Source organism: Alligator mississippiensis, chromosome 9 (assembly GCF_030867095.1).
Source record: "Alligator mississippiensis isolate rAllMis1 chromosome 9, rAllMis1, whole genome shotgun sequence".
NCBI lineage: Eukaryota > Metazoa > Chordata > Crocodylia > Alligatoridae > Alligator > Alligator mississippiensis.
In genome coordinates, this window is record NC_081832.1 from 10,773,968 (window position 1) to 10,801,325 (window position 27,358).

At 43.1% G+C, this 27,358-nt stretch overlaps 1 protein-coding gene across 1 annotated transcript in view; it reads right to left on the reverse strand.

Annotated features, from left to right (window-relative positions):
* The window catches only part of DOK5 (docking protein 5), an 82,059-nt gene extending 68,827 nt beyond the window's left edge, over positions 1-13,232 (reverse strand). The window contains exon 1 of the mRNA XM_006273654.4: positions 12,943-13,232. Within this exon, the coding sequence (XP_006273716.1) occupies positions 12,943-13,008 (66 nt within the window). The 5' untranslated portion in view covers positions 13,009-13,232. The remainder of the gene's footprint in view (positions 1-12,942) is intronic.
* Positions 13,233-27,358: the final 14,126 nt, after the last annotated feature.

The following is a 27,358-nucleotide window of genomic DNA, read 5'->3' on the forward strand; positions in this document are numbered from 1 at the left end:
CGATAACATTTACTGTTAAAGTCTTAGTAACAACAGTCACCTATATGTTATACAGCAACACTGGAATGGATGGCCAGTGTCCTGCTGGAATCTATCCAATCCAATACCCTCTGCTGAATGGCATTAGCCCTACTCAGTTGTCCTAAGTTTTTTTCCTACAAACATATTAAAGAAAAAGATAGCTTTGGTCAGTGGTAGGAGCCCTAAGACTTCACAAGCAGCAGCTCCAAATTATGTCCCTGTAATCAGTGGAAACCTCTGAGTGGTGTGAATTCCCCAACAGCTGCGAATTTGTTCCAATACCACGTTTTACAATTTGCTAAAAATACAAGTATCCAACAAAGTTGATCCTACTACAGGTCGAAGGCAGCGTGAAACAGAATCTGCTCCATTTTTCTATTTGCATGTCCTACTAGTTCATAAATACCCTTCCAGCCTAAAAATACAGTGTGTGTTAATAAATGAGGGCCTTTTAAATGCAAATATCAATTGATCATGAAAACTCAGTCTTTTTTCCTACCGTTTCATCACTGCCCTTCTTTAACTCCAGCTCCACATCTCAGACTTGCTTTTCCATTATAACCACTTCATATAATTCTCAAGGCAGTAGTCTGCACTTGAAACTACAGCCTCATTTCTGCAAGATAGACTCGCTTCTGCTTTTCCCCTCCCTGACAACCATACAGAATCCACTTACATGGAGCAACTTGTAGACTTTGAATGCCTTATTTTGCAAGGCAATATGCATTCATAGCGTGCAATGCAGGATTGGTAAAAATATATTGTTTGGAAGATTTTCCCAATATTTTTCTCCCAATTAAAGAAAAGGGAGGGGGAGGGGGTAGCAATAGTGAGAAATATGCGCCTCCCCTTCTGTCTCCCTAAAAGTAGAGCATATCAAGCTAGATTTTCTACAGAGCTGAGTTCTCATTACATTCTACCTAACTTTATACAACTCTCCATTGTTCTCAACTGGAACTATCTGGCACCGGCACTGATATGAGAGTCTAAGCTTTGAAAGCACTGGGTCATATCTTCCATATCTGTATTTGAAGGAAAGAGGTAGATGAACATAGCCAGATTCTATAGGCATGTATTAGGCACGCTCTGAGCGTGGTTTTGAATTAGGTTTGTCAGTAGAACATCTGGATTAAGGATCTCATCCCAGTTTATGTGCAAGATGAACACCAAGCTACTCAGCTCTCTCAAGCCTGAGAACGTCAGGCATGCACTTAAGTAGAACTTCAGGTAAAGACTTAGGTAATCAGCAACACATACTGCCAAAGGGGTTAAATGTTGCTTGAGCAGGAGTAAAGGTCACAGATTTGGATGCAAAATATGCTGAAGTACAATTCCGATGCTTAAGTTTTTTGAAGTCTTAGTGAAAAGATCCTCAATAAGGCACACCTTAATAGACAGAGAAAACTAATTATTTCTCAGAAAACAGAAAGATTCCTACAGCAGCTGAACATACAGATCTGAGATGTAAGGCCAGTCGTTCAGACTGTGGATTGAGTCAACAGAACTAGTTAAACCGGGGTGGCTAACATGGTGACCAATATGGTGATCCTGGGTACATGCAGATGTTATACTTAGATTAACAAAACTAGGGTTAGGTGTATATAAATGCCAATCTGTGGAGATGTTCCGGGAGGTTAGATTGGGTAAAAAACTGCTAACCTGACCTAAATTTTTGCCTGAGGAGGTGAACTAGTTTAAACTGGGAATGGCTTAGCCTGATCTACTGGATGTCTGTACACATTCAGATCACAGCCACGGGACTGCACTCTCCTTACCCCTTCCATCCTGACTGAGCTATTCTTAGCTTCCTGACACCCTCCCCTGCAGATCCATCAAATGCTCAATCTGCCCGCCACGACCTTCTATCCCCCCCTCTGATCCCACCCGCTTCTGCCCCCACCCTGACTTACTTAGATTGGGTTCCCAGCATGGCTTCCAGCACCACTGAACATGTGCAAAAGCCCCTCTCAATCTATGATCACACGGCATGAAGTAAGCCATGTTACCACAGATCAGCTACAGCAAATACTTGTATGCACCCCATGAGAGCAGCTCTATGATTTTCCTAATGACTGCTAAGCTAATAGATTGCATTCACCTTCCAGTAAAATGTGCACATTGCTTCTGAATGTGCACATTTGTAGGAATGAAGGAAGGAATCCTTGGCTACCAATATTGCCATGGCAAGATAAAAATTGGTGAAAAGGTATTGCTTGGCAAAAGAAACACAAACCCATGTTATGAAACCAGCAGCTGGTTTTGCCCATGTGCTTATCTTGTGATATATTAAGTTGGGAGAAAGATAGCAGAGCACTAGTACTCAGATTTATAGGACAGATCCTCTCATGTCAGACATCATAATGGAATTCAATGGAATTTTTCTCACAATTATTTTTTAATAATACTATGAAGCTTATAACAATCAATATCAGCTGAAGACCTGCCCCTACTGATTGTTTGCAAAAGATACTTTTATACAACAAGGACACTATAAACTATAGCAGTAGTTTTCTTTATAGTTCATCATTAATATTTTAAAAGCATTACGCATTATTTTCAATTGTTCTCTACATTGCAGACATTCCATTGAGCTGATTACTGATTTCTTCCTGGAAAAACATAGGGTATGTTTTAGGGGAGAAGGGTGGGGAATGGGACACAACTCTCTCACACATTACAAAGCAAACACATTAGGCTGAGTGAAAGTGTTGACCAAAACACTAAGAATAAGTGATTTAGACAAAATAGTCTTTCTGCAAAATTATTGCTATAGGTTATTAGACAGGTTGCAGCTGATTTGAAATAACTAGCTCCTTCTACAAATTTCATCATTAATGATGAATGATGAATGAATGGCTAACATATATGCCATCTTACCTTGCATTTGAAAGTGTTTTACAGCATTTCCCATTATGATGTTTAAAAAGATTAATATTTTTTACAACAATTAGTATTTAAAATGATGGGCAAATTTTCCTTTAATCCGAGGCTCTGAAAAAAGAGCACTATAGCTGTAAAATGGCCTGGATTTGGTGACAAATGACAAATTCCAGTAAAGTTACAAACCCATCCACCAGCTCGTTCTCACTATCAGTAAGCATTTATTAAAACAGAATGGATATGGATATCAGATGTATTAAGCATTCTCTTATCCCTAATAATTTTTGTCATTCTGTGCTGGATTCTTTCTAATGTCTATACCCTTTTTTGAAGTGCAGGGCTCAAAATTGGACACAGTGCTCCAAGTGATGTTTCACTAGTGCTGAATAGAGTGGAAGAATCACTTCCCTCGATTTGCAAGTCTAAGTACAGACTAGATAGGTTAGTGTAAACTGCAGTGATTAAACAGAAACAGAAGTGAATAGGCATTTACCTTTGATTCAAGTAATGAAGCCACATGCCTGCAGTGGCTCAGGCCAGAAGCTGGGGGCACTAGAGCATGGCTATCTGGCATGTAGTCAGAAAGGACTGTGTATTTGCTTCCTCTTCCTGATGCCCCCAAGGTTTCTGGGATTTGCAGTCCAAAAAATCACAGCAGCAGGACTCTGCAGGGTTGCTCATCACTTCCTCTTCCTGCTTCCAGGCACCTCTGGGATTTGTAGTCTACAGTTGCAGCCAGCAGTAAATTTGAATGGAGGAAAGAGTGTTTAATCCCTCTCCCTGGCCCCTGGCCCCAGCCCCCAGCTGGGGCTTGCCTTGGGGGAGGCAGTCACCCTCCCCCCATCGCAGATCAGGCTGCATCCCCAGCTGGGCTCCCCCTTTCCCCCACCACTCCCTTGTCAGGCAGCCCTTGCTGCTCCAGCTATGGAGCAAAGGAATGGGACCAGCTCTGCTCTCTGGAGCAGATAGCACAGCCCACCCCAGGGCTGACAAACATACTGGGATGTTGGGGAACTGTGATTTGATTTGAACCAGGAAGGAGCCTGGGACAGAAGTTTCATAAACCGGTTCCATCCAATCAGTTAAGTCTGATAATGCATTCAACCAGGTTTATCTTAAACCAGTTTCTATCATTTTGAAACTGTTTTATGTGCACTGAACTTCTGTTATATAAACAGGCTTAAACCAGTTTCTGATCACTTACACCAGTTTATGTGCACCTTCTGTCCCTTGTCCAAGTGACACTCCTGTGGATACAACCGAATATGGAGTATGCTGCTGCTAGTTTTTTTTTGATTGGTTTTGTTGTGCAACAAGAACACACACTATTGGCTTATATCCAGCTTATGGTTTGCTGTAGCCCCAGGTCCTTCTCTGTAGTAATACAATCTATCCAGTCCTTCCCCTGTCTGTATCTGTGCATGCAATTATTCTGTCCCAAGTGCAGGACTTTGCAATTGTCCCTACTAAATCTCATCTGGCTGATGATGGATCAATTTTTTCAGTTCTGTCATAGAAAAAATCCTGGAGATTGCATAAGCTGGGACAGCTGGCTTTAAGCAACTCATTCCCAGATCTCAAAACAAGACTGTCCCGTCCTTATGGCTCAGGCTGCTGACAACCATGTTCTACATCTTCTGGAGCCTATACACCCTCTTCACATTCATTTTCAGATTCCCTGCTCGCAATCGATTGCGGTCCACTGTGTCTACTGCTGCCTCCTTTCCAGGAAGTTCTTGTCAGGATGAGATCTGCCTACACAGGCTTTTATATCCTTCTCATTATAAATAGCAACAAGCTGCTATAGAGAAAAGTCACAGCTATGACATGGACACGATCACACTTAACTGTGTGTGGGGGTAAGGTGGGGGACGGGGCAGGAAGGATTAATATGGCTTATCTAATAACTAAGATAGGAATCCTTGTCAGAAGGACATATTTGTAAGCTGAGGCTGCTTTGAGCATGGCCTGACTGACACGTGCCTCTCAGGACTCCCAGGCATAAAGAGTATGTTCTTATTTCAGCAAAGATTTACTCCTGTCATGAGTTGGAAAATCATCTATGAACAAGATGAATAAATGAGTCATACCGGTTCCATCCAATCAGTTAAGTCTGATAATGCATTCAACCTGGTTTATCTTAAACCGGTTTCCATCATTTTGAAACTGGTTTATGTGCACTGAACTTCTGTTATATAACAGGTTTAAACCAGTTTCTGATCACTTACACCAGTTTATGTGCAATGAGTCAGGGACAATTGCAACTAGCACCATAAACAAAACTACACATTATGTTTCAAAATGTGATACCAAAGGACTAAATAACTTAGATGACAAGACCTTGCGGGTAGATATTTCTGCTATATTTGTATGGAGTTCCTGATGGGTCTCCTAGGCACAGCCTCAGTATCATTGGTGACGCATAGGGGGTGCACATGGGTACTTATGTTTTTGCCACTGGCTTGGTGATCAGCTGCTGGGGGACATCCCCCCTCCCCCCCCCCCAATCAGCAATTAGCAGCTGGGGGACCCCTCCCCATCAGCAATCTGGTGTCCCCCCAGACTTGGGAGGCACTAGTCACCCATGCTCGGTATGAATAAATGGCAGCAGCTGCTCATTAAAAGAGGATAGGTGCTTACCATAATAATCAGAGTCGGTGACATGAAATGGTTTAGATTTTCCATGAATCTTAAAGTATTACATGCTAGAGAATTACTAGCAATATAATCCAATTGCCAACCCTCATGTATTTCAATATTACTGGCCTGTATGATGGAGAGATGTCATTAGTTGGGGGATTTTTCTCCTGAGGATGACAAATCCAGGAGATGAGAAGCTTGGGGGGTTTTTCTTAGGTATATATTTTGTTCTACAGAAGAAACATGCGAGGCAAATGTTGCTATGGGAACTATTCTTCTTATTAAATAAATATGTAAATTGATGGTTTTTAAAGCATATGTAAATAGTTCATGTGTAAAACCATAAGTGACCCAAATTAGGTTTTGAAATCACGCTGTGGGTTCTCAGAATTTTTTCATTTGTTTTTTTTGTTTGTGAATGTGGCTTGGTTTTAAACAAGCCTTCAAAAAATAGATAAATAAAATAGCAGACCCCTGGTTGTACTCTTCTCATCCATAAAAGGCAGCAGCTGAGCAAATTTATAGGGACAACTTCAGCTTTCCAATATGCCAGTGATTGAATTATCCCAGGACTAAACTGGAGAAACTGGGAGCTGAACAGTTTGCAGAGACTGATTAAAGATGTGGCATATTTAACCGTTACATCTGACAGATTTTCTCATTTAAATCTCACCAGACAGAGTACTGAAATCCTTTCCACTTTGGAACAAGCCCTCTACAGAGATGGTTAGATGAGTAAGATTTTTATTTTACCTAGAAAGACTGAATAACCCTCTTCCCCAGAGGTCATCATATTCCGCTGAGCTGTCACACTGTAGGCACCCAGAGATTAAGAGTCTACAAAAAAGTGAATCCTAGTAGATTATGTTAGTATTACCTCTGGCCTAGTCATCATTTTATATTAAATACTTATTATCTAGATTCACTGTAGCATAGGCTCCAATTCTTCCCCTATCAAAATCAATTGTAGTTTTGCCACTGATTTTAGTACGAGTAAGGTAAAGGCCTAAATCCAGTAACTACTCTAGGTTAGACTTGCCAATGTTCCTCAAGTGGAATATTATTTGACTGCACAAATAATTGAGGTTTTTTTCTTCACAGCGGTTTTACATACAGTCTTGCTTAACAAAGAAGGTTGTGGAAGAATATGGCCTGTTCTTATTGGGGTCGACAATTCCAGTCATACAATATTTGAAAACAACCCTGGCCGAAAAATTAAACATAACCTTGCTTGTATAATTGGTTCCTGTGGGGCACTTAATATACTGAAACTCTCCCAGAATTTGTACTTTCAGGCTGCCTTGTTACTCCCCAGTACTATGCTGTACTGTCAGGGACAAGTTCATGAAGAGGAGTAAAGCCATCATGATTTTTTTCCATCTCTCAGTGATTTTAGGTGCCCAACCTGATATGCCTTAAAAGGGACTCGATTAAAAAACTGCTGACAACTCACTCTCCAGAAGCCCTTTTTTATGTGCTTTAAGATGGTCACCGAACATTTGAGGGACTTAACCACAATCGTATTTTATACTCTCGTCCTACAGAATGCAGAACCCTTCCCTCTCACCCACAAAAGGTCAAGTTGCCTTCAATCACCCTCAATTTATCCTCATCTCACAGGACCAACTTCAAAGAGCAACTGTGTGTAGGTGCCCATTTTAGACACTTCCTTGGAACATCAGATGTCAAGCTAAAGAGACAACATCTGTATCTAAAGAGACTACAGCACATTTCCAGGAACAGAGTAATATAACATGACTACCAGTAATGTAACTAAGGGTACACAAGCTTTGCCCCGGCCCTGGGCACCCATTTAAAGGAGGCCAAGATTGGCAGTCACTGCTACTGTCCCAGCCACAACTGCAGCCCAGGGTGCCAAAAATGCTTGCTATGCCACTGATGACTACAGATGTCCTAAAGTCCTTCTGTGTTCCAACATGTGCCTCAACAACCTCAGATTTGTACTGCGTTAGTAAGGCATGGTTAGTTGACAGGACAGGCAGTAAGCCAGCAATGAGAAGAGTTAGTATGATGATAAAGATGGGCGACTGGTGCCTCCTGGCTCTGGGGGGGCACCAGCGGCTGATCACTGACCCTGGAAGCACTTCTGGCAAACCAGAAGTGCTGCCAGAAAAACCAGAAGTGCTACTGGTGCTTATCTGGGGAGGTACTGGCCAGCACTCCCCACTCCCCGGCCGGCGAGGGCCAATTTCAGAGAGAGGCATGTGCCCCCCCCCCCCAATACCTCCCCTACATGTCACCTATGGTTTAAGACACAGCAGTAAGAACTAGAGGATTCCCCTCCCCCAAGTTTTATACTGTGGCATGGTATATCCAAGTATAGAATACAAGAGCACCTGACAAGTCACAAGTCTGTATCCATAAAACCAGCAGCAGTAGCTCCCAGCTGTGGACATTTTCAGTATTTCATGAAATATGTTTAAAGAGAGAAAAGAACACTGCCAGGCTCCTCAACCACATGCTAAGTCATTGGCTCACTCTTTTCTGTAGTGTCCTGTGAGGAGGGAGAAGCAAGTTTGCAAAAACTGGAATAGACTATTCTTTCCAACTGGTTTTAAAAAGTCGGCATTTGCATTCCTTTTGTCTTTTTCATCAAGATTTGTGAAACGGATGTTTTGTTAGCATTCATGTTAGGGGACAATAGATTTTTTTGCTTACAATAGACACAAAAAAGCAAATTTTAGATCCTATAAACACTTGGATCCAATGCCTGATAAAAGTTCATCCAAAAAGTGAATATCACGTAGTTTATAAAACCAATCACAGCTAAACAAAAGATCTTAAATTTTGAAACTCAAAAGGTAAGTCAATGTAAAGCAAGCAAGCAAGCAAACAAACAAAAAAGAAATCAGTAAACATTTTTTCAAATCACTCATAATGTTGTCTACATTTTTTCAATGATATTTTTATGGGAACTCACAATAAAAGAAAAGGGAAAGTTTCTTGAATAAATTAAAAATTAGAAATTGTTTCTCTCTGCAAGTCCATTTTATAGGAGAGAATACCATGCGATGCAAAATCTCCACCATAAATACCAGAATCATTTCCTGAAATATTTTGCTTCTCTATTCTGGCTGCTGGTATATCTGAGTCTAGAATACATCAGGAATACACAGCAGTTGTACAACATACAAAGTTAGGATTAAAAAAAAAGAAGTGGGATCCAACGATGGCAAAACATATCCAAATTAATTTAACCTAGGCTAAATAAGGCATGCTTACACATTTCTATCATAATATCACCCTAGAAATATAAAGCACTTATTTCAGCTTTGTTTTGCTTTTCTCCAAACCAAAGCAATTTAATGCCATGATCCTACAGATCTTTCTCCAAACAAGTTGTCTTAACTCAAGTCAGTAGAACTACTCACATGAAGAAAGTTACTCATGGGTCAGCATTTCAAATTAGCCCATTTCTCATTTGGCACCAAATATTTTGAAAATCTGGTCCTAGCTCTAATGACCGAACGGTTAAAAAAATAATCTGACTAAGAACAGGCCCAAACCACAACCCGTTTTGCTCAATCTCTCTCACCCTGAGGCACATATTACCTACCCAGAAGACTTAAAACTACAAATAGAGGAAGAAGAAAGAAGAACAAGCTGGATTTCTGCTGAGGAAGGATGATGAAACAATTAGGACACAAGCCTAGGTCTTGGGAGAAGTTCTTGGGTTGAAGTTCTTATTCTCCACAGATCTCACGCGACCTTAGGAAAGTCACTTAGACACAGATTCACAAGAGGACTAAATATACCGAAAGCAGAGAGATTAGGCAGATTTTGGCAAGTGAGGTATGATCCTCAAAACCACCCACCCCTAGCCCCCAAGGCAACTGTAATCTCTTGACATACCTAAAATTTCAGCAGGAAATTTGTGCAAGCTTCTGTGCAAGCTCAAGTGCCTCCACCTTGGCAGGCAAGGAGCTGCTTAGCCCTGATCAAGAACCTCATAGTAGGCATTCCTTCATGCAAGTCATGAGGAATGCCTTCATGAGGCCAGCTCAGAGCACCCCTAACATGCAGCCACAGGTTTTAAGATCTTCAAAAATGCAGCAACCACAACTACTTTCATTCTGAGAACCCAAATCCACGGTGCTACCCATCTTTCATGCTATAGCTCAAGGTCCAGGATGTGAGAGAGGTTCATTCAGTGTTATCCTCATTACATGGCTCTCAACAGTCACTGGACATGTAAAAAGCAGAGATCCAAAGCCAAGTCTCCTTTCTCTCCAGTAAGTGCCCAGATCACTAGATTCGAATGTCATGGTCTCTCTGGACCAAGGCAAGTCTTGAATTCTCTTTAACAAAGCCAATCTAGCAATTAGCCAACCTCCCTGCCTCACTTTCCCTTCTGCAAAATGGGATGGTGGCAAATTAAAATAGCAAGCTCTCTCACGTGTTGTCACAAGGATGAAAACATTTAAAGAGTCTGAGGTGCTCAAAGATTGCTAGAGCAAGTTAGTTCAATCCAAGAGTGAAAATAACCCATTAGAGGATTTTGCTGAGCAAGCATCTTGTTAATGCATTGTTCCTGGCTGACACTTAATATAGGAGTGGCACTGATCTTTAGACTGCTGCAGCACTCTTTATACAAGATGGGTGTATGTTTAATTACAGTAAGTTCTCAGATTTCATATCATTGACGTGAATCTTGGCTCTTAAGTACAAGGACATTTACACCCAATGCAAATTACATGAAAAGTCTCCCATTGCACTGGAATTGTGAAATTATTTCTGGAGTTGTCAGTCCTCTCTATTTGAACAGTTCAAGTTATTTGCAGCAATAGTGTGATACATAGCAAAACAGCTCAGGTGTGTGGGTTTGAACCTGGGACCTTCAGCATCTCAGCACAGATGTCTACTGTTTTTAATTAAAGTGATCCTCCCCTGCCTGCCTTAGCTGATACTAGTAGCAAGTTATTTTCCTCCTAAAATGCTCCACTGGGCTGGAAAAGCAATGGAATATCATGGGAATAGTTTAGGTCACAATTTGGACTCTGGTTTAAGTTTAGGTCATTGCCTTTGTTGGGGCCTGTTTCACTTTTGGCATTTTGAAGTCTCCAAGCAATATAAGCAAGCAATTCTTTATCCTATCTTTACACCAGTGTCACCAGTTAATATGATACAAGTTCTTCCTTTGATTTGTTTTAATAATAAAATAGTGCTTAGGACAAAGGGAATGAGATGAAATGAAGGAATCTACCTTCATAAAAGCACAAATTCCTTTTTTGGATGAACTGTGTGGTTTTACATTTGTCTCTTTTTTTTTTTTTTTTTTTTGCTATTTAGTTATCCAGTCAACCTGCTATGGGAAGACACAGAATACTATCTTATAGCACAGGTGAACTACAGAGGCTTTTCTGGTTAAGTGGAAGTGCTGTATGATGTTCATACTACTGACTGTTCTAGAGCAGACGGGGCTTGCTTACGTCAGTCTAATTAACTAGTACACTACTTACAATTATTTCTAGGCTTTTTGCTCTGTTTTTCTACATGATATATTCTTTGCTCATTTTGGTAGGAAATGTTACTGTGTATAGATTGTGATTATTTTCTAATTCTAAATTAGGGGATACCAGCAAAGTTTGCCACAATAATGGTCCAGAGTCCCGAACAAAATCATGGAGATACAGATTCATCAGGGCTCAACATAAGGATCAATACACCTGCGACTCCCCCACAGTACAGCCTTCTGCTCAAGGGATGATGCCTAGGGGCATACCATATACAGGTTTCACAGATATCATAAAAATAGCATAGAATTGTGTGTACTATCCTCTCAAAACTGCACAAACTGTGTACAGTATTCATATCCTTCTGTTATTCTTGTTCAAGTGTCTGCCTTTCCACAAGCATACGTACATGCTAGGATAGACCAATAAAACCTATAATAGCAATAAAATCAGCAAAACCTTTTAGATATGCATTAAACAGAAACTTCCATCTTTAAATCTTGACGTAAACCCTCATGCTATATATAATTAAGAGTTGCTGATTCAATAACACATAGGTTCTTCCTATTAGGATACACCAAAAACTAGGAGTTAGAAACTTCTGTGAACCAGTAGAGTAAGCATAACCATTAGAAAAATTAAGAAAAACCTTCCCTCCTTCCCAAGCCATCTTCTAACAAGTGTGTATGTTTTATAAGACAAGATATATGTTTGGTAGCCTGGAAGACTGATTAACTCTAGCTTCTTAGGTAGCTTGTCTTGATTTAACATCTTGAAAACAAATAGGTATTTCCCTTGGCAGCGTTAATAGAAGCTAACCACACTGAGCAGAATGAAAGCCAAATAGGTTCAGTCTGGAATTGGCTTGCTGACACGAGGTATTATACCTACATCTGGAGCCAGGAGTGTTTCCTTATAATAACCACTTTAAGATTAAAAAAAGAAAAGAGTGGCCAGTTAGACAAAAACTACAAATACAGTTTGCATTATTTTTAAAGTGTTTTTAAACTATCTCCCCTAGAGCGCTCTTCCTTCTCTTGACAAGCATAAGGTTTTAAAGCACAAAGTAAAAATTTAAGATGTGCCACCAGCTATTCAAAAGGAGAGAACAGTACGGAGGGAAGCAGAAGGGCTGCAATTGCAAACCAAGGCAAGATGATGAATGATTTCAATAGCCATAGCTTTGATTGGGTCGAAATGGCACACGTTTGCATGGCAGGGAGGATGAATTGATCTCACCGGCGCTCTGAATTCACTTTAAAAAAAGTTTTACTGAACACACATGTCCCAGATCCACCAGTGCCCTGGCTGAAAGTTTTTCCCTCCCCATCGCAAAATAAAACTCTATGAAAAATATTCTTCAAACTGAGAATCCCTCCCTCATTGCTTCAAAAAGCCGGCTCTCCAATGGAGATTCTTTTGTAACGGCATATAGTGATCAGCTGCCCCTTGTCCCAGGAGGCTCACAGCTCAAGTGGAAAGTTATTGGTACTAATGAACTGGAGCCCTTTGGCAACAGAGATCCTGTTTGTTTTCCTGAACAGAACAGAATCGAAGTCCTGCTCTACCATCTCCAAAGAGGCAAGAATGCATCTGTTTAGAGAGCTGCCTACTGCTCTGAACTGCAAGCTGTTTCTGTATTTATAGCACAATTGGCACAGTCAGGATCTGAATTGGGGGCTGACATGTCCCTGGAAGCCAAGGGGCTACTTAACCGAAAAGCCTTTCCTTTGTCATCTTCTTTTTAATTTCCTTGCTTTGGAGGCAGCCTTTGAGAACAGTTTGCAAAATTTCAACATCAGAGCCTGCTGCCCCTGGCACATAAGGAGGTAAATGCCTTTAACACGCAACAAGCCAAACGAGAAAAAAAAAATGAAAAGAAAAGAAAAGAAGAGGGAGGAAAAAAAGGGAAAGCACAAATACTTACACCTAAACGTCTGCTCCTAATCTTTACATACCCTTGCTTCACTATGTCATTAAAATTGGAAGCCATCCTTTACTGAAGAGCAGCTGCTCAGGAAAGTTGTAGGAGAATCCAGTTTGTGACTGAAATTATTTCTCAAGCCCACATCACTTTGAATAATCCTCCTGACCCAGAAACTCAGCGACAAGAGTTTTAATCCACTTGGGGAAGAGAGAGAAGAGTGAATGAGCCTAGAAGCCTGCCCTGTATCAGCTGACTGAGCTGCCGGCTGCAGCTGACTGGCAAGTACAATGAGCTCAGCACAGCTCCTCTCCCAGACAGCGGATCCGCCCTCTGCCTGGCTCCCCAGCAGGGCACACGCTCCCCCACACCCAGCCAGGACCAGCCAGCCCTTTCCCCCCAGCACAGTCTAAAGTTGTAGGGAATCCCAGGGGGGAGCTGTGCTCAAAGGACTGAGAGCAGAGGTGGGAAAGGCTGGCAGAACAGAGCCGGTCCCTGGGGGGTTTTGCTGCTCTTGGTGAGTCCATTCCTGGGACAGGCCATCCCATGTCTTACATGCATGTGCCCATATATTCCAACATGTTACGTGTCACACATGATGTTAGTAGATTGCATTTATTCTGTTCATTCACACTTTTTGTTTCCTTCCTTCTGCTCTATCTGTCCCATTCCTCTCCCATTCAACAGCCTGGGATAATTGTCCATTTTTTCTCTTACTCTCCCTCATTCTGGCTCACGCAGTTGCACCCTCATTCTTTTATTCCCCATACTTCAGTTTCTCCCCAGCTGTCACAGCTCTTGTCTTGCCGTGTGCCCCATCTCTGCCTCCTCTCCTACACTTACCTGCCTCACAAACACGCATGCACACACACAGCCTCTGCCCTGTCACTCACCAACACACACTGCCTCCTGTTCCCATTACATGTTTCCCAATCACAATTCATTGCTTCCTCCCCCTCTACTGATTCCTTAGTGAAGGTACATTGTGTATCAGGAGCAAAATTTGATAGATTACCTTTAAAAAATATCTGGAGAAAATTATTCTGCCTCCTACGGGATTTAACGTGCATGTGTAATTGTCTGCTTGAAACTGCTGAGCTGTTTTGAGGGCGGACCGAAGTCAGAAGAAAGGCTGTTTTATTCCAATGGACATGAAATCAGGTCCTTAGTTTCTCTCATTTTGTTCTGCACACAGCTGAAGATGAAGGCCCAGGAAGAGCCAGCCTTCAATAATAATCAGGGCTGTCCTGCAGCTTATAGGGCAGGTGGCGATGACGCATGAGTTTTGCACAAAGCTGTTTCCCTGAACAGTCCTTGGATTCTTCAACAAGGGCCAAATGGCACAGCTCCCCAATCCCTCGCTGAAAGTAACCTGAGCCCTCTGTTGCACTTCATGTGGTAGAAATGCCACACACACATATGCCACGTATAGTTGAGCAAATGAAAAAAGCTTCGATAGTGCTGGGTATGAGGTTGCATTCGGTGTCCTGCAAGGGTTTGTTCTCTTTAGATTTGTGTAAGCACTGTCTGAGTGTCAGTAGGAACACAGGAGAAGGAAGTCCAGCATCTCCCATTTTCCCTCTTAAAATTACCTACTGGTATGATCCTGTCAGTATATAAATTGGAGAAATCACAAATTATGTAAAAGTTGGATTACTTTTCTTGAATGCCTCCTTTCATTCAGTTTCAGATACAAGCATCCAGAAAATGGCTAGGACAACACTCAAAAGAACGTCCTTTTTGGGCTGCAGGCACTGAGGTACAGAAATTCATTTTTCTTGGAAGCAAAGGAGTCGGGCAAGTTATTTATGAGCAGAGAGCCAAGGCCCAGAAAGCCATTGAGCCCTGGATCCACAGAAGGGTTTAGGTGGCATGCTGACATCTCCAGTACCTAAGACCAGAATTTAGGTCCTCAAAAGCCACTCAGCTCCCACTTAACCATGAAAAAGCTGTAGGCATTCAAGTTCTTTATATTAGAATTAGAAGGTTCTCCTTTAGGAGCTCAGGTCTCCAGGTTGTAGCCGTGTTGGTCTAGAGGAAAAGGCAATCAGGACTTGTAGTACAGATGACATCTTTTATTAGCTGCTTTAGCAGTTCAGTGTTGATGGGGCTGAGCAGCTCTCACTTGCAGGACCTGACCTGGCAGTTGTTTATTGGTGTACTCTGGAGTATGATGTACCAAGCTACTCACAAAATGTCCTTCTGCCTTGCACAGACTGGAGTGTGCATCTGACATCGCCCAAGGGATTGCCTCAAGAAGAAGGCTAATCCGTGATGGCAAAAGTGTGGTGCCTTCCTATCCACCTGCTGAAAGTATTCTGCTTTTCATGGAACAATTAAGCGCTTATGGACCAGAAAATAAGAGCAGGACTTTCTAACTTCATGGTTAGGAAGGTGAGACCAAGATTCCAGTCCTTCCTCTACTGAGCACTTCACTAATTTCTAAGCTCTCTTTCTTCCAGTGTCCCAGTGAATACATGCTTGGGCTCCATATACAATGCATGGGGAGACCATCGCTCTTGAACACTGTCAATCCCAATAGGTGGGTAGGCCCCCTAAAAGTTAGGTACTGCAGTGCTCAGTGTGATGACACCTATGTCCCCTTATTGTTCTAACCCTGAATACCAAAAATAAATAATAAAAATAGATTGTCTCTTTTCCAGTAAGTAACTGCCAATTCACCAGGCAGAGATATTTTCTTTAATGTACATTAGAGCTGTTGGCACAACACTGACATAATATAAACTGAAATTATGAAAGAAGCTTAAGGGAGTTAGATACCCAAATCAGTTTGAATGACTATGGAAGGTGGGCACCTAACTCCTTTAGGCTGTTTTCAAAATCTTGGACATCATCAGCTTAATGATGCCAAAGCTGTCAGGAATAGTCAACAGAGCCAAAAGGCCCTCTTAAGTCAGTGGAAGCCCTTCTGTAGACTTCAAAGATCTGTGCATTGGATTAGGCCATAAATGACAGACAGACAGACTGTCTTTATGACAGATTTAGAACCCTATCCTTACTCAACATGGTCCATTGAATTCAGTAGCACTTTAACACATGCTTAAAGGTAAGCATATTCCTAAAAGCTGTGCTGAATGAACATACAGTTAAGCATGCACTTGAATCCTTTGATGAACTGAGTCTTTCTAACAAGCCTTCATTGAAATGCAAATTTTTCTCATGATGATGATGATAATGTTACTGCTTCTATTTTTAATAATGATAGAGCCAGAGGTCACTTTCAAGTACTACCCTGTTTTTAATAATTTAAGTTTCATAGATTCCAAAGATTTCATAGACATTTGGGCTGGAAGGGACCCTGGAGGATCATCGAGTCCAGCCCCCTGCCCCATGGGGCTTGTCCACACATGCAAGCACATGCGCTTGCAGCAACTCAAATAGAAGTGGTGCAAATTTGAGCTGGGGCTTTTTTCCTCAGCACATGTGCTCGGACATGCACTTTGTTGTGGAGCAAATTGTACACTTGGGGCAAAATAACCCTGCCTGGCTCCTCCCATATCTTCAGCCGGGGGGAGCTAGAGCCCAAGGCCAGCACCTGTGCTGTCCCCACCAGGATAAAAAGCTGCCCTGTCCTGGCCCCAGCAGTATAAAAAGCCTCCCTGGCAAGTAGCTCAGGGCTACTTGCTCTCGGGAACTTCTGGGGCCCAGCCAATTGGTGCCTGGGGACACTACCCCTTGTGCCAGCTGGACTGCTGAAGCAGCCCTGAGAGTTCCCTGCACCCTCTACCCACTGCAGCAGTGTGGCAGTGGGAGCTGCTGCCTGGCTGTGACCTGCTGTGCACCTGCCAGACTCAGATGGGGACTGCAGAGCCAATAGAAGCATCTGCCCCTCTGGGCCAGCTGCCAGTGGACTGCAATTGCAGGGTTGGCCTTTGTGTGGCACTACTGCCATTTGTGCCCCCTGCCTGGCCATCTGGGCAGCTATTGCCTGGAAGATGTTCCGGGTGTGATGACCTGCTTTGAACTATGAAAGCGTGTCCTCCTGGCCCCATTTGTCCAGGAGGTCAGCCACTGCCAGATGGATCCAAGGTGCCAGCTCTGAGCAAGCAGGGTCCTGCCACTGGCCTCCCTAGCAGGAATTCTGGTGTTCCCTATTGGAAAACTGAAAAATCCCTGATAAAAAAAATCCCCAAATCACTCTTTAAAATACCCCCAAATCCATGTTCCTCCACAAATAAAACAAAAGACCACTATAAGGAGAGAGAAAGAGTGAAACAGAGACAGCGATCAGTTGAACAATGTTTATTGATATATCTACAGTGTTAAAGCAAGTCTCTTATCATAATAATAAAGTGAACCTTAAATACAGGTTTCATGAATTCATGAATACACATTTTGCCCTCCCATAGGGTGATGGTCCCCACACAAGGGTTTCATCCCCCACACAAGGGCTATGGCCCCCCAACAGGGGATTCAGCCCCCACACAAGGGGTTCATCCCCCCAACAAAGGGTTCAGCCCCCACACATTTTTTTGTTCCCGCACATACCTGTTGCCCACCTCAAAGGGGTTTGAGGGGGGGCAAGAGGCATGTGCGTGCTCGTGTGGACACACCCATGGGCAGGAAGTCTGCAGGGATCATAGGATCCCCGCAAGATAAGCATCCAAATGTGTCTTGAAGGCGTTCAAAGTGGGTGCTTGCACCACCTCCGGCAGCAGTCTATTCCAAACCTTGGGGCTCGGACAGTAAAGAAGTTCTTCCTTATGACCAGCCTGAATCGGTCATGGAGAAGTTTGTGACCGTTCAACCTTGTCACCCCTTGGGGTGATCTGGTTAACAGACGTTCCCCCAGATCCTGGTGAGCACCCCGATAAACTTATAGGTGGCCACCAGATCACCCCTGAGCCTATGCTTTTTCAGGCTGAGAAGTCCCATAGCTCTCAGCCTCTCATCATAAGGTCTGTTTTACTGACCTCTGATCATGCGCGTGGCTCTCCTCTGCACTCTCTCAAGCTTCTCCATATCCTTCCTGAATTGTGAAGCCCAAAACTAGATGCAGTACTCCAGCTGTGGCCTCACCAAGGCTGAGTACAAGGGGAAAATGACGTCCCGGGATTTGCTTGAGAAGCATCTATGCATATAAGCCAGTGGATCGTGGTGAGGTCAAGGCTGCAGTTAGCCAGTTTTGCCAAGAGGTGATCATGGGATACCAGATCGAAGGCTTTTTTAAAGTCAAGATATACGACATCAATCTCTTCCCCCTTGTCCAGGTGATAGGTCACCTGGCTGTAAAAGGAAATGAGATTGGTTAAGCAAGACCTACCCATAACAAACCCATGCTGGGTATGCCTCAGGATATTGCCATCAGCTAGTCTGTTAAGGATGGCCTCTTTGATAATCTTTTCCAAGACCTTCCCCAGGATAGAGGTCAGGCTGATGGGCCTGCAGTTTGCCGGATCTACTTTCCTCCCTTTCTTGAAGATAGGCACCACATTGGCCTTCTTCCAATCTTCAGGCACTTCACCAGTGTGCCAGGAGCAATCAAAGATCCATTCCAGGGGCTGAGCTATGATGCTTGCCAGCTCCTTGAGTACCCTTAGGTGTAAACCATCAGGGCCAGCTGACTTGAAGGTATCCAGCCTGTCAAGGTCTTCCTTCACAAGGTCAGCTTTGATGGAGGGCAAGGAATCTCCCTCACCCGGGCCTCCCTGTCCCACAGTGGGCAGGGGCATCCCATGGGACTGATGAAAAACTGGCACAAAGTACGCATTTAGCAAGTTTGCTTTTTCCTGGGAATCAGTTGTCAGTTGTCCCATCTGGTTTAGCAGGGGTCCCCACATATCTAAAAAAAAGGACTTTTTATTGCCCTTGATATTTGTAGCTAGCTGGAGTTCCGTTGCAGCTTTGGCTTTCCTGGTTCACTCCCTGCAGGCCTGGACCTGAGCAGAGTATTCCTCCTTGGTGGTGGTTCCAGTCCTCCATCCTTTGTAGGTCTTCCTTTTAAGATGCAGGAGGTCCGCTAGTTCCCTGGAGAGCCAAGGGGGCTACAGTACACTTTTGCTGCCTTTCCTCCGAGACGGGATGGACTTTGCTTGCACATCCAGGATCACTCCCCTGAGGAGCAACCACTCATCCTGAACTCCCCTTCCCTTTGGGTTGTGGCCCTTTAGGGCCACACTGACAAGCCTCCTTAGCTGTCAAAGTCAGCTTTGCTGAAGTCAAGGACTTCTGTATTACTGACTGACTTGCCAGCTTTATGGCAGATAGTGAAGGTGATCAGCTTGTGGTCACTGTCACCCAGCTTCCCTTCAATCATTAGGTGGCTGGTTAGGTCGTCCCTGGTTGCCAGTACAAGGTCGAGCAGTGCTTTACTTCTCATCGGCCCATAGACTTCTTGCATCACATAGAGGTCATCCACACACTAGAGAAAGCTTTGCGACTGCTCAGATTTGGCTGAGCAGTCCTCCCACGAGATGTCTGGGCAGTTAAAGTCTCCCATGACAATCATGCACCGGGAGCGCGTGGCCTCAGCTAATTCCCTGGCAAACTCCTGGTCAAGTCCTTGACCCTGGGTAGGAGGTCTGTAGTAGAATCCCACCATAGTATCCCCTGTGCCGTGGTCCTCACAGATTTTAACGCAGAGGGTCTCAAGTCATCCACCGTGGGTGCCAATGTCAGCTTGCAGGGACGCATAGCTTTCCTTGATATAGAGAGCTTCATCTCTGCCCTTTTTATCCACTTGATCCCTCCTGTACAGGGTATAGCCATCTATACCTGTGGCCCAGTCATGGGTGGAGTCCCACCAGGTCTCCGTTATCCCTATGACATCATAGTTATTTGCGTTTAGCAGGAGGACAAATTCCTTCTGTTTATTTCCCAAGCTCCTGACATTTGTGTATTTGTATGTAAGTCGAATATTGTTCCATTATAATTATATAATAATGCATTATTTTATTGCTGGATACCAATCTCTTCTGATTTCCAGGTCACTAGAAACAGAACTACATTGATACATTGTAAGCGAAAATACATGTAATGGTTAGATCCAAAACCAACAGCACCTGACATTTTAAACAAAGAAGCTACATCCATCAATATTGAATTTGCAGCCTGTCAGCTCCAATGTCCATTATTTTTTACTTGTGGCAAGAGATCCCTACCATTGGACTCCATGGGCATTCATGGACAAATATTTGAGGAGAACAACAGTACAAAGAGTGCAAGATTGAAGAGTAGTATGCTGGGGCTGTTTTTAATAAAAAGAAATTCTCTGTGGAAGATCTTTTGGGGACAGATAAGAGCTGAAGCTAGTTGAATGTCTTCTGACAGTTTTCTGTTTGAGTCAATACATTGAAATATTTTGTAGAAATGTATTAACTGAAAAAAACTACTGCAACTTATTGTTTCTTGCTTTCTTTGGAAAAAAAATCCAATTTATTTTCTTATGTTCTTTTGTTTTGGGTAGTCTTTCTCTATCAGCATAAAGCCATGAGATCCTTGGACTGGGGAAGTCCACTAGCGGCTGGTGATTTAGGATTTTATAAATTCTCTGATTGCCTTTGGAGCGGAGGAGAAAAGTTCGGCTTGTATTCTAATGTCTGAGCCTTTAGCCCTGTAAATATGAACTGCTTCTATATCTGTTTGCAATAGTTACCAAGGATAGGGGCCTTAGAGAACCAATTGTTCCTTTACTCATATCTTCACAAGCTTGTTTGTATTGAGAGGCCAAGTCTAAAAACAAGTAGCAATCTCCACTTCGGTGGTCTGCTTCTCTACCCCTTCCCGAGATACTAAGTTGAGTGGTTTGGGGACCTCTCTCTCAGGCTAAGAAACATATACATAATGGAAGTTGCTTTATTAATTTTTATTAGACTTTTCATATGGCTGGTGAACATAGATTAAACAAGGTCAGAATATCATATTCTTTTACATATCTGCTTGGATGATCCAGGAATAATAAATAACTTGATTTATGAGACATGCCCTTTCCAAACAACTCTTTCCAACTCACAAAGTTCATAGCTACCCCAGGTATTGAAAGTTACAACAGAGATTTTCACTTGGCCTGACGACTTGATATCAAATTCGCCAGGTGGCAAAGATTTCTCCTCTATATTTGCAGCTGCATTTTATGACAAATCGCAAATGGAGTTGAAATTTTGTCCAACTGTTCTTTCTTAATTAGCCAAAAAAGATGGCCTTCTCTTGGCCATTAGAACTTTTTGAGAACATTCCAGACTATGAAGGTACACAGTTGGACAGTCTGATTTGAAGAAATTAAATGAATCAGTGCTAAAAATAGAGCTAAAAAGATCATTCCAAGAGAATTTCTTAGTGTGTCTCCTTTTACAATTGTTTTCTACAGAGCATCACTGCATGAACTGGAAGGTCTATGAAACAGGTGCAGACAGATTTTCAGGCCTCTGCTCTAATTCACAGTGCTTTACATAAAGCACCATGAGTTAGAGCGTTTCCCCCACACTGACCCAACAGAGGTTTGCCCGTTGGGTCAGAGGGATCGAACTTACCTGAAGCAGCACTCCTGGCCAGAAGCAGGAGGTGCTCCAGCAGTCTCCAAAGAAGCTGGTGAATAGAAGTGCCCAGCTCCCAAGTATGGAGCTGTCAGTAGGTGAGGGAGGAGGGGGCAAAGGAGGCGGGAGGGAGCAGCACCAAGCTGCCAGCTGGGGTTTTCTGCCTGGCTGGAGCTAGAGGGGGAAGGGGATGAAACAACCCCCCCCCCCCAGTATGACCTTGTGCCCCCCCCCCAGCTACCCCAGCTAGAGTACTGGGGGGGGGGAGCCAGGCCAGGCCCATGAGGTGAGGGGCTTCCATGCCATTCCTCCCAATCCAGCTCAGGCCAGGCAAAACAGAAAGGGGGAAGTGAGCAGCACAGAGCTGCTGGCTTGCCCGGCCTGAGTTGGAGGGGGTGGTAGAACAGAGCCCTCTTGCCTCATAGACCCACCCAGCTCCCCCCAGCACCCCAACCAGGATACCTGGGGGGGTGGTACGAGGCATGGGGGTGGCTCTGTTTCACCCTTCCCCCCCAACTCCAGCAAGGCAGCAAACCCAAGCTGGGTTATGCATCAGCCCAGCCCATAACCCATGGAAAATTAACTCTAGAGAACACAAGTTCCTTAAGGTGCTCTAAAGCAGTGTGCCTTTATCTAATGCTTCATTTGAGGAGGGTTAATTTTTCATGTGATTAGCCACTTTAAAAAACACTCTGCAGAAGTGAACACTGCAGTCATGGCATGGCTGCAGAGTGCTTTCAGGAGCCCAATCATGCAAAAAAATGTAACTTGTATAATGCCCATTGTATACTCAGATGTATTTCTGTAGTAGTGAGTGGGTCGCTTCCTAGGACCTTCCATTCTTTCCCTTATATATGGAAACCTGTGAATTATTTTGCCTGGAGCCCACCCCAACACCCTAATTTATTGCCATTTTTTTTTTTAAACATTTTAGGTTTGAGATTGCAAATGCAAAATTTGTGGGGGAAATGGTGGTGAAGTTATGTCGGTGTGAAACTCGTCCATCTGTGGGTGAAATTAGCAATGATTCATTTAAGTGCATAGATAAAATATAACCATCCATGACTAAAGATATTTATCAGTTGCATAAAAAATGGAAAAGCAATCCTTAAAGAAAACCACTTGTAATTTGTACCGTTTGAAAACAATCTAGTAACCAGGTTAATTTGCTGTTTTGTGTGGTGGTGTGATTGTGCAGTGTGGATCGCCGAAATTATCTTTATCATTCATTCATTCAAATACTTTTGTCTTATGTAGGTGGAAACCAGAGAAGAGAGAGGAGTCAAAAAATACAGAACAAGTTAAATAGATCATTTTACTAGCACTTCTGATTGTAATATTTTGTCCCTAACAAAATTACTGTCAACATGGTGAATGTTAAGGTAAAAATAAATACATGCTGACTGCATGTGCAAAGTGAATCCAGGGTAACATTATCTACTAAGGAACCTAACATTGGTTTTGCTTGTTTTGTATTTCCATGACAGGTTACAAGCATCTAAGCAACTTTTCATCCTTGCTTTCCTGAAGACACATGTCAAGGGATCTTCCTCTATCCACAAAACAGGAACCCAGAGGTTAAACAGGACTGAATGGCAGGTCACAAGGTCATCATCTTCCATCCTTGCTTTTCCTGTATGCAATTTATCGGAGCCTATAGAGTATCATCATCCTGCTTCAGAGCTGACAGCTTCCTCTGAACCCGCCACTAGGGAGGAACTGGATAGAAGCTGCATAATCCTAGTTTCCCTGGATAGCTGTGAGCATTGCCTATGGGATTATTCCACCCTGAACCAGCACAAGGAACAGTATTCACTAGACTAGTCCCATATCTGTTATTGGAGTTGTTATCAATTAAAGAAAAACACAAGCAGAAAATAGGCAGTTCAGCTTTCATGGGTATACCAGCACTAGCAAATGGAAATTGCAAACACCGAGACGTGACATGAGCCTGTAAGAGATATGCTAAATTCTCTCTGTGTGTATGTGGATTTAGCTTGAAGGCAGGTGCACACGTGTGGATTTAGCTGTGCTACTTACATTACTGTCAGAAGAGCTTTCATAGCTAAATCCCAGTGCACTGCTTTGAAAATCTATCCACTAAATAAGATTACATGACACACTAGCGTCAGAATACAAACAGTGTGATCATCATGGTTATTTAGGGCTTGATCTAGCAGGAGTGTAGACGTAGCAGCAATGAGCTATTATACTGAGGTTTGTGCTTTGTTGCTCGGGACCTGCCGAGAGGAAGTTAGCTGAAAGGCACGGGTCTTAGAGGCAGGTCGGCCGGCAAGAACACTGAACCTGGCTTTCATTTGAGGACACCCAGCAGCTAACTCTGAGGGAGTGTTTGATTGCTCACAGCTCTCAGATCCATGTCTGCATCAGTAGCTGCCTCTGAAATACAGTCCTCTAAGTTACACAAGCCTGGGAATCGTCCTTTCTGGACAGCTCCCCTGCTCAGGAATTGCCAGTGCCAGAAAGTCCAGCGCTGGCTGTCTTCTACCCACACGAGTCTCTTAGGCGAGGCAGTAGATTGCACAAAACTAGTTATATCAATGATTGGCTACCCAAACTGTTTCCAGTGTTGATAGAAAGTGGAGAACATCCTCAGCCATAATTTTGGAAGCTGGAGAAAGAAGCCAGACAGATGCCATAAAGTTTGTTGGTGATCTGCCTGACCTGGAAACTCATTGGGCAGTTCTTATGAAGTACAGCTCTTCAGATGGGCAGTGAGAGTAACCAAAATCATAATAGGGCCATTTTTGCCCAGGTGTTCACTCAAAGGACATTGAAGTAGGCCATTTCCCCCATCACAGCCACCTTCAGCCCTACTCACTGTGCTCATTGCATGTGTCAGGGCTTGCTGAACACTTGTACAAATCACTCTGTGTTATACCAAACTGGACCTCAGCAATGAGATAAAGATGAATGGCAACATTTCAGTTCTCCGTGCCTCCTTCTGCACTTCTCTTCCCCTTGAAGCACCATGTCTCCAAAGTGAGGTCTAGATCAGGGATTGTCAACCGGGGGTATGCATACCTCTGCAGGTACTTGGGAAGACCCCAGGGGATACACAGCAGTGGCGTGGAGAAGTGAGGGTACTTGGGAAGCGCACCACCACATGGCAGTGTGCTTCCCAAGTAACCCCGCTTCTCCTGCTGCTGCCACGTGTAACCACTTGCCACCGTCCAGGTACCCTTCCCCTGCTCATCGCCTGGCTGTCGGGGGGATCTCTCTGCCTCTGCTTGTCAACCAGCCTCTGGGGCAACCCCAGCCCCATTTATCAACCACCTGCTGGGAGCCCCCCCACTTGTCAATTGGCTGTGGGGGACCCCTCTGCTCATCCAGGGGGTACAGTCGAGGGGGTACCAACAGAAGGGGTACACTCCTTAAATAGGTTGAAAACCCCTGGTCTAGATCACAGTCAGGGCCAGATTAGCAAACAAACTCATGGACCCTCAGCTGAAGATGGCATTTTTTATATTACTTTTTTTTCACTCAATAATTATACTACGTAAGATAAGCACAACTGGGCCCCTTCTTCACTCAGGGCCCTAGGCATGTGCCTAGTTTGCCTATGCATTAACCCAGCCCTGCTCACAGTCTGATATAATAATGCAAGTCCTATACTCTGAAGCTGCAGAAGGTAAGGAGCTCTCTGCTCCCATTTATTACTCAAGAGAAGAAAGGCTGAAAAGTTGCTTTAGATATCTAGCTAGAAGACGTTCTGTTCTCTCCTATTTGAAAACAGGGGGAAGAGAACATGAAAGGGAGAGATCTTTATTTGCATATGACTTCTACCCAGAAGTCTTCCAGTGATCTTTTGGGAACTACCGTACCATATACGAAGTCAGAACTGTTTGGATAGTGGGACTGACTTGACATATGCAACTAAAGAAATTGGGTTTCTATGCAAATCATGCATATTTTGTGAGAAGATGTTTGATTGCAGTCCTGCAACTTTATTGGTCCTTCTCTGGGAAAGATCATTTGCTATTAGGAAGGACCTGATAGATGATGAGAAAAAGGAGATTTCAAACAATGTAGAGAACCACTCTTTGCTATAAGTGCAGAGGACAGCAGCATAGTTGAATAAATTCCAGTAAGTAAGTCCTCTCTAGTCCGCTCACTAAATAAAACTGAAGTCATTACAGGTGGGGGAGGGACAGACAGGAAGATACTTCCTAAGAGATGGACTGAAAAAAACCCTGCCTCAACCTACACCAGCACTGTGCTGACACCAAACTCTGAGTGAAGTATAGTAAATTGAAAAATATAAGTTGAATGGTTTGCCAGTGAAATGATGGATGGGATCCTAGTTACTGGGCTACTGCTCAAGTTTTTATGCGGCGAACTTTTTATTATTCTTCTAGATTCTTGCTGTATCTTAAGTTAATGGTATGTTTTCTTTCCCCTTTTAAATTCAGGTGTAGTGTTCACAAGTGAACAGGTATTTCTTTTAAAGGTACACGGGTTTGGGTGTTTAGCTTGTCCAGATGTGCCGAATTAAGGCTCAGATTGTATATGCTAGTTTTAAGAGGCCGGCTTCATTGTTGTCACAGCCCATGTTGATCCTGGGAACAGCTGGCGGAAGGGCTATGTTAGAATTACTGTCAGTGCTGATGCTATAGCATTCCTGGTTGTTGGTGCAGCGATCCCATAGATGCTGACTTATTATGCATACCAGAAAACCTGCTTTTTCTATTAAAAAAATAAATAAAAATGGGTTGTCTGCAATAATGAATCTGGGATGTAACAAAGAAATGACAGTCAGATTTCACTGTAAATAAAGCATACATGTAATAATTTTATTCAGAAATACCACTTCTGATAGAAGGTTCTTAGGCTGTATCGTATTTTAGAGGTGTAGAAATTGCTCATTTATGAACTAAGCTTCCACACGTATCTTTAGAGATCAATCAATATTGACTGCTTCCACTGACGTTTATTTTGCATTGTTTTGCCCCAAATACTCATTACTGAACCAATGTCAAGCTAATTTGATGCCTGTGTTAACGATATGACTACAAGGCAAATTCTTATCGAGTCAATGCATATTTAAGCATTTATTGCTGCATGTCTGATGAAAATTTATGCTTGAGAGTTTTTGATCTTTTGTTGTTGCTGTTGTTGTTAAATGACTTAGAAGGAAAGTGTATATTCTCTAATTATAGTATTTGCAGATGGCATTTGGAAAAAAAATACTGATGGTGTCATTTTACAACATAGGCTTTGGTTTTATGTTCCGACTTTTATCATCTGTATATTTTGGGCTGGATTTTTAGCGTTTAGATTTGCAATTGCAAGCTTAATTTGCATATGCATTTTCCATAATTGTGCACCCGAATCAAATGATTGCCTATGCAAATAACCAGAACTTCCAATTTGCTCTTTCTGGGCGTGACCATGGATTATCAATGGGGAAATCATGGGCTATGTATCAAAACGTTGTGTGCCAAAGCAAACGGACAAGAGAAGTGGACAATCTTAACTTCTCCCAACATGCAAGTGCTGTGGGTTACAATGGCACGGGAGGAAAAGTTAAGCTGCATCCTGATAGTAACTACAGTAAGTTATATTTCCATAGCAGCTAGGCAAACTGCAGGAGTGGGATGATGATTCAGTCACAGTATCTGCATAGATTTCCCCTGAGGCGCTCCAGCTCCCTGCCTCCCCTAATTGGAGCTGAGACTACAGAGTCAGTCTAGCCTCTGTTATTCAGTTTGCGCACGCAGCTAGTAACCGTGTGCACTCTGTGTGTGCTAACCTACATCCAATATGTTAGAAAAGACGACCCAAATCCATGAATGTTCTTCCCTATTTTGGAAGGTGTAAATTTAAAAAGCATCTGTCAGACAGATAAAATTAGATGGATACTGTGACCAGGATAACAAAGCTCCTCTTCTCATTACTTTAAGTGA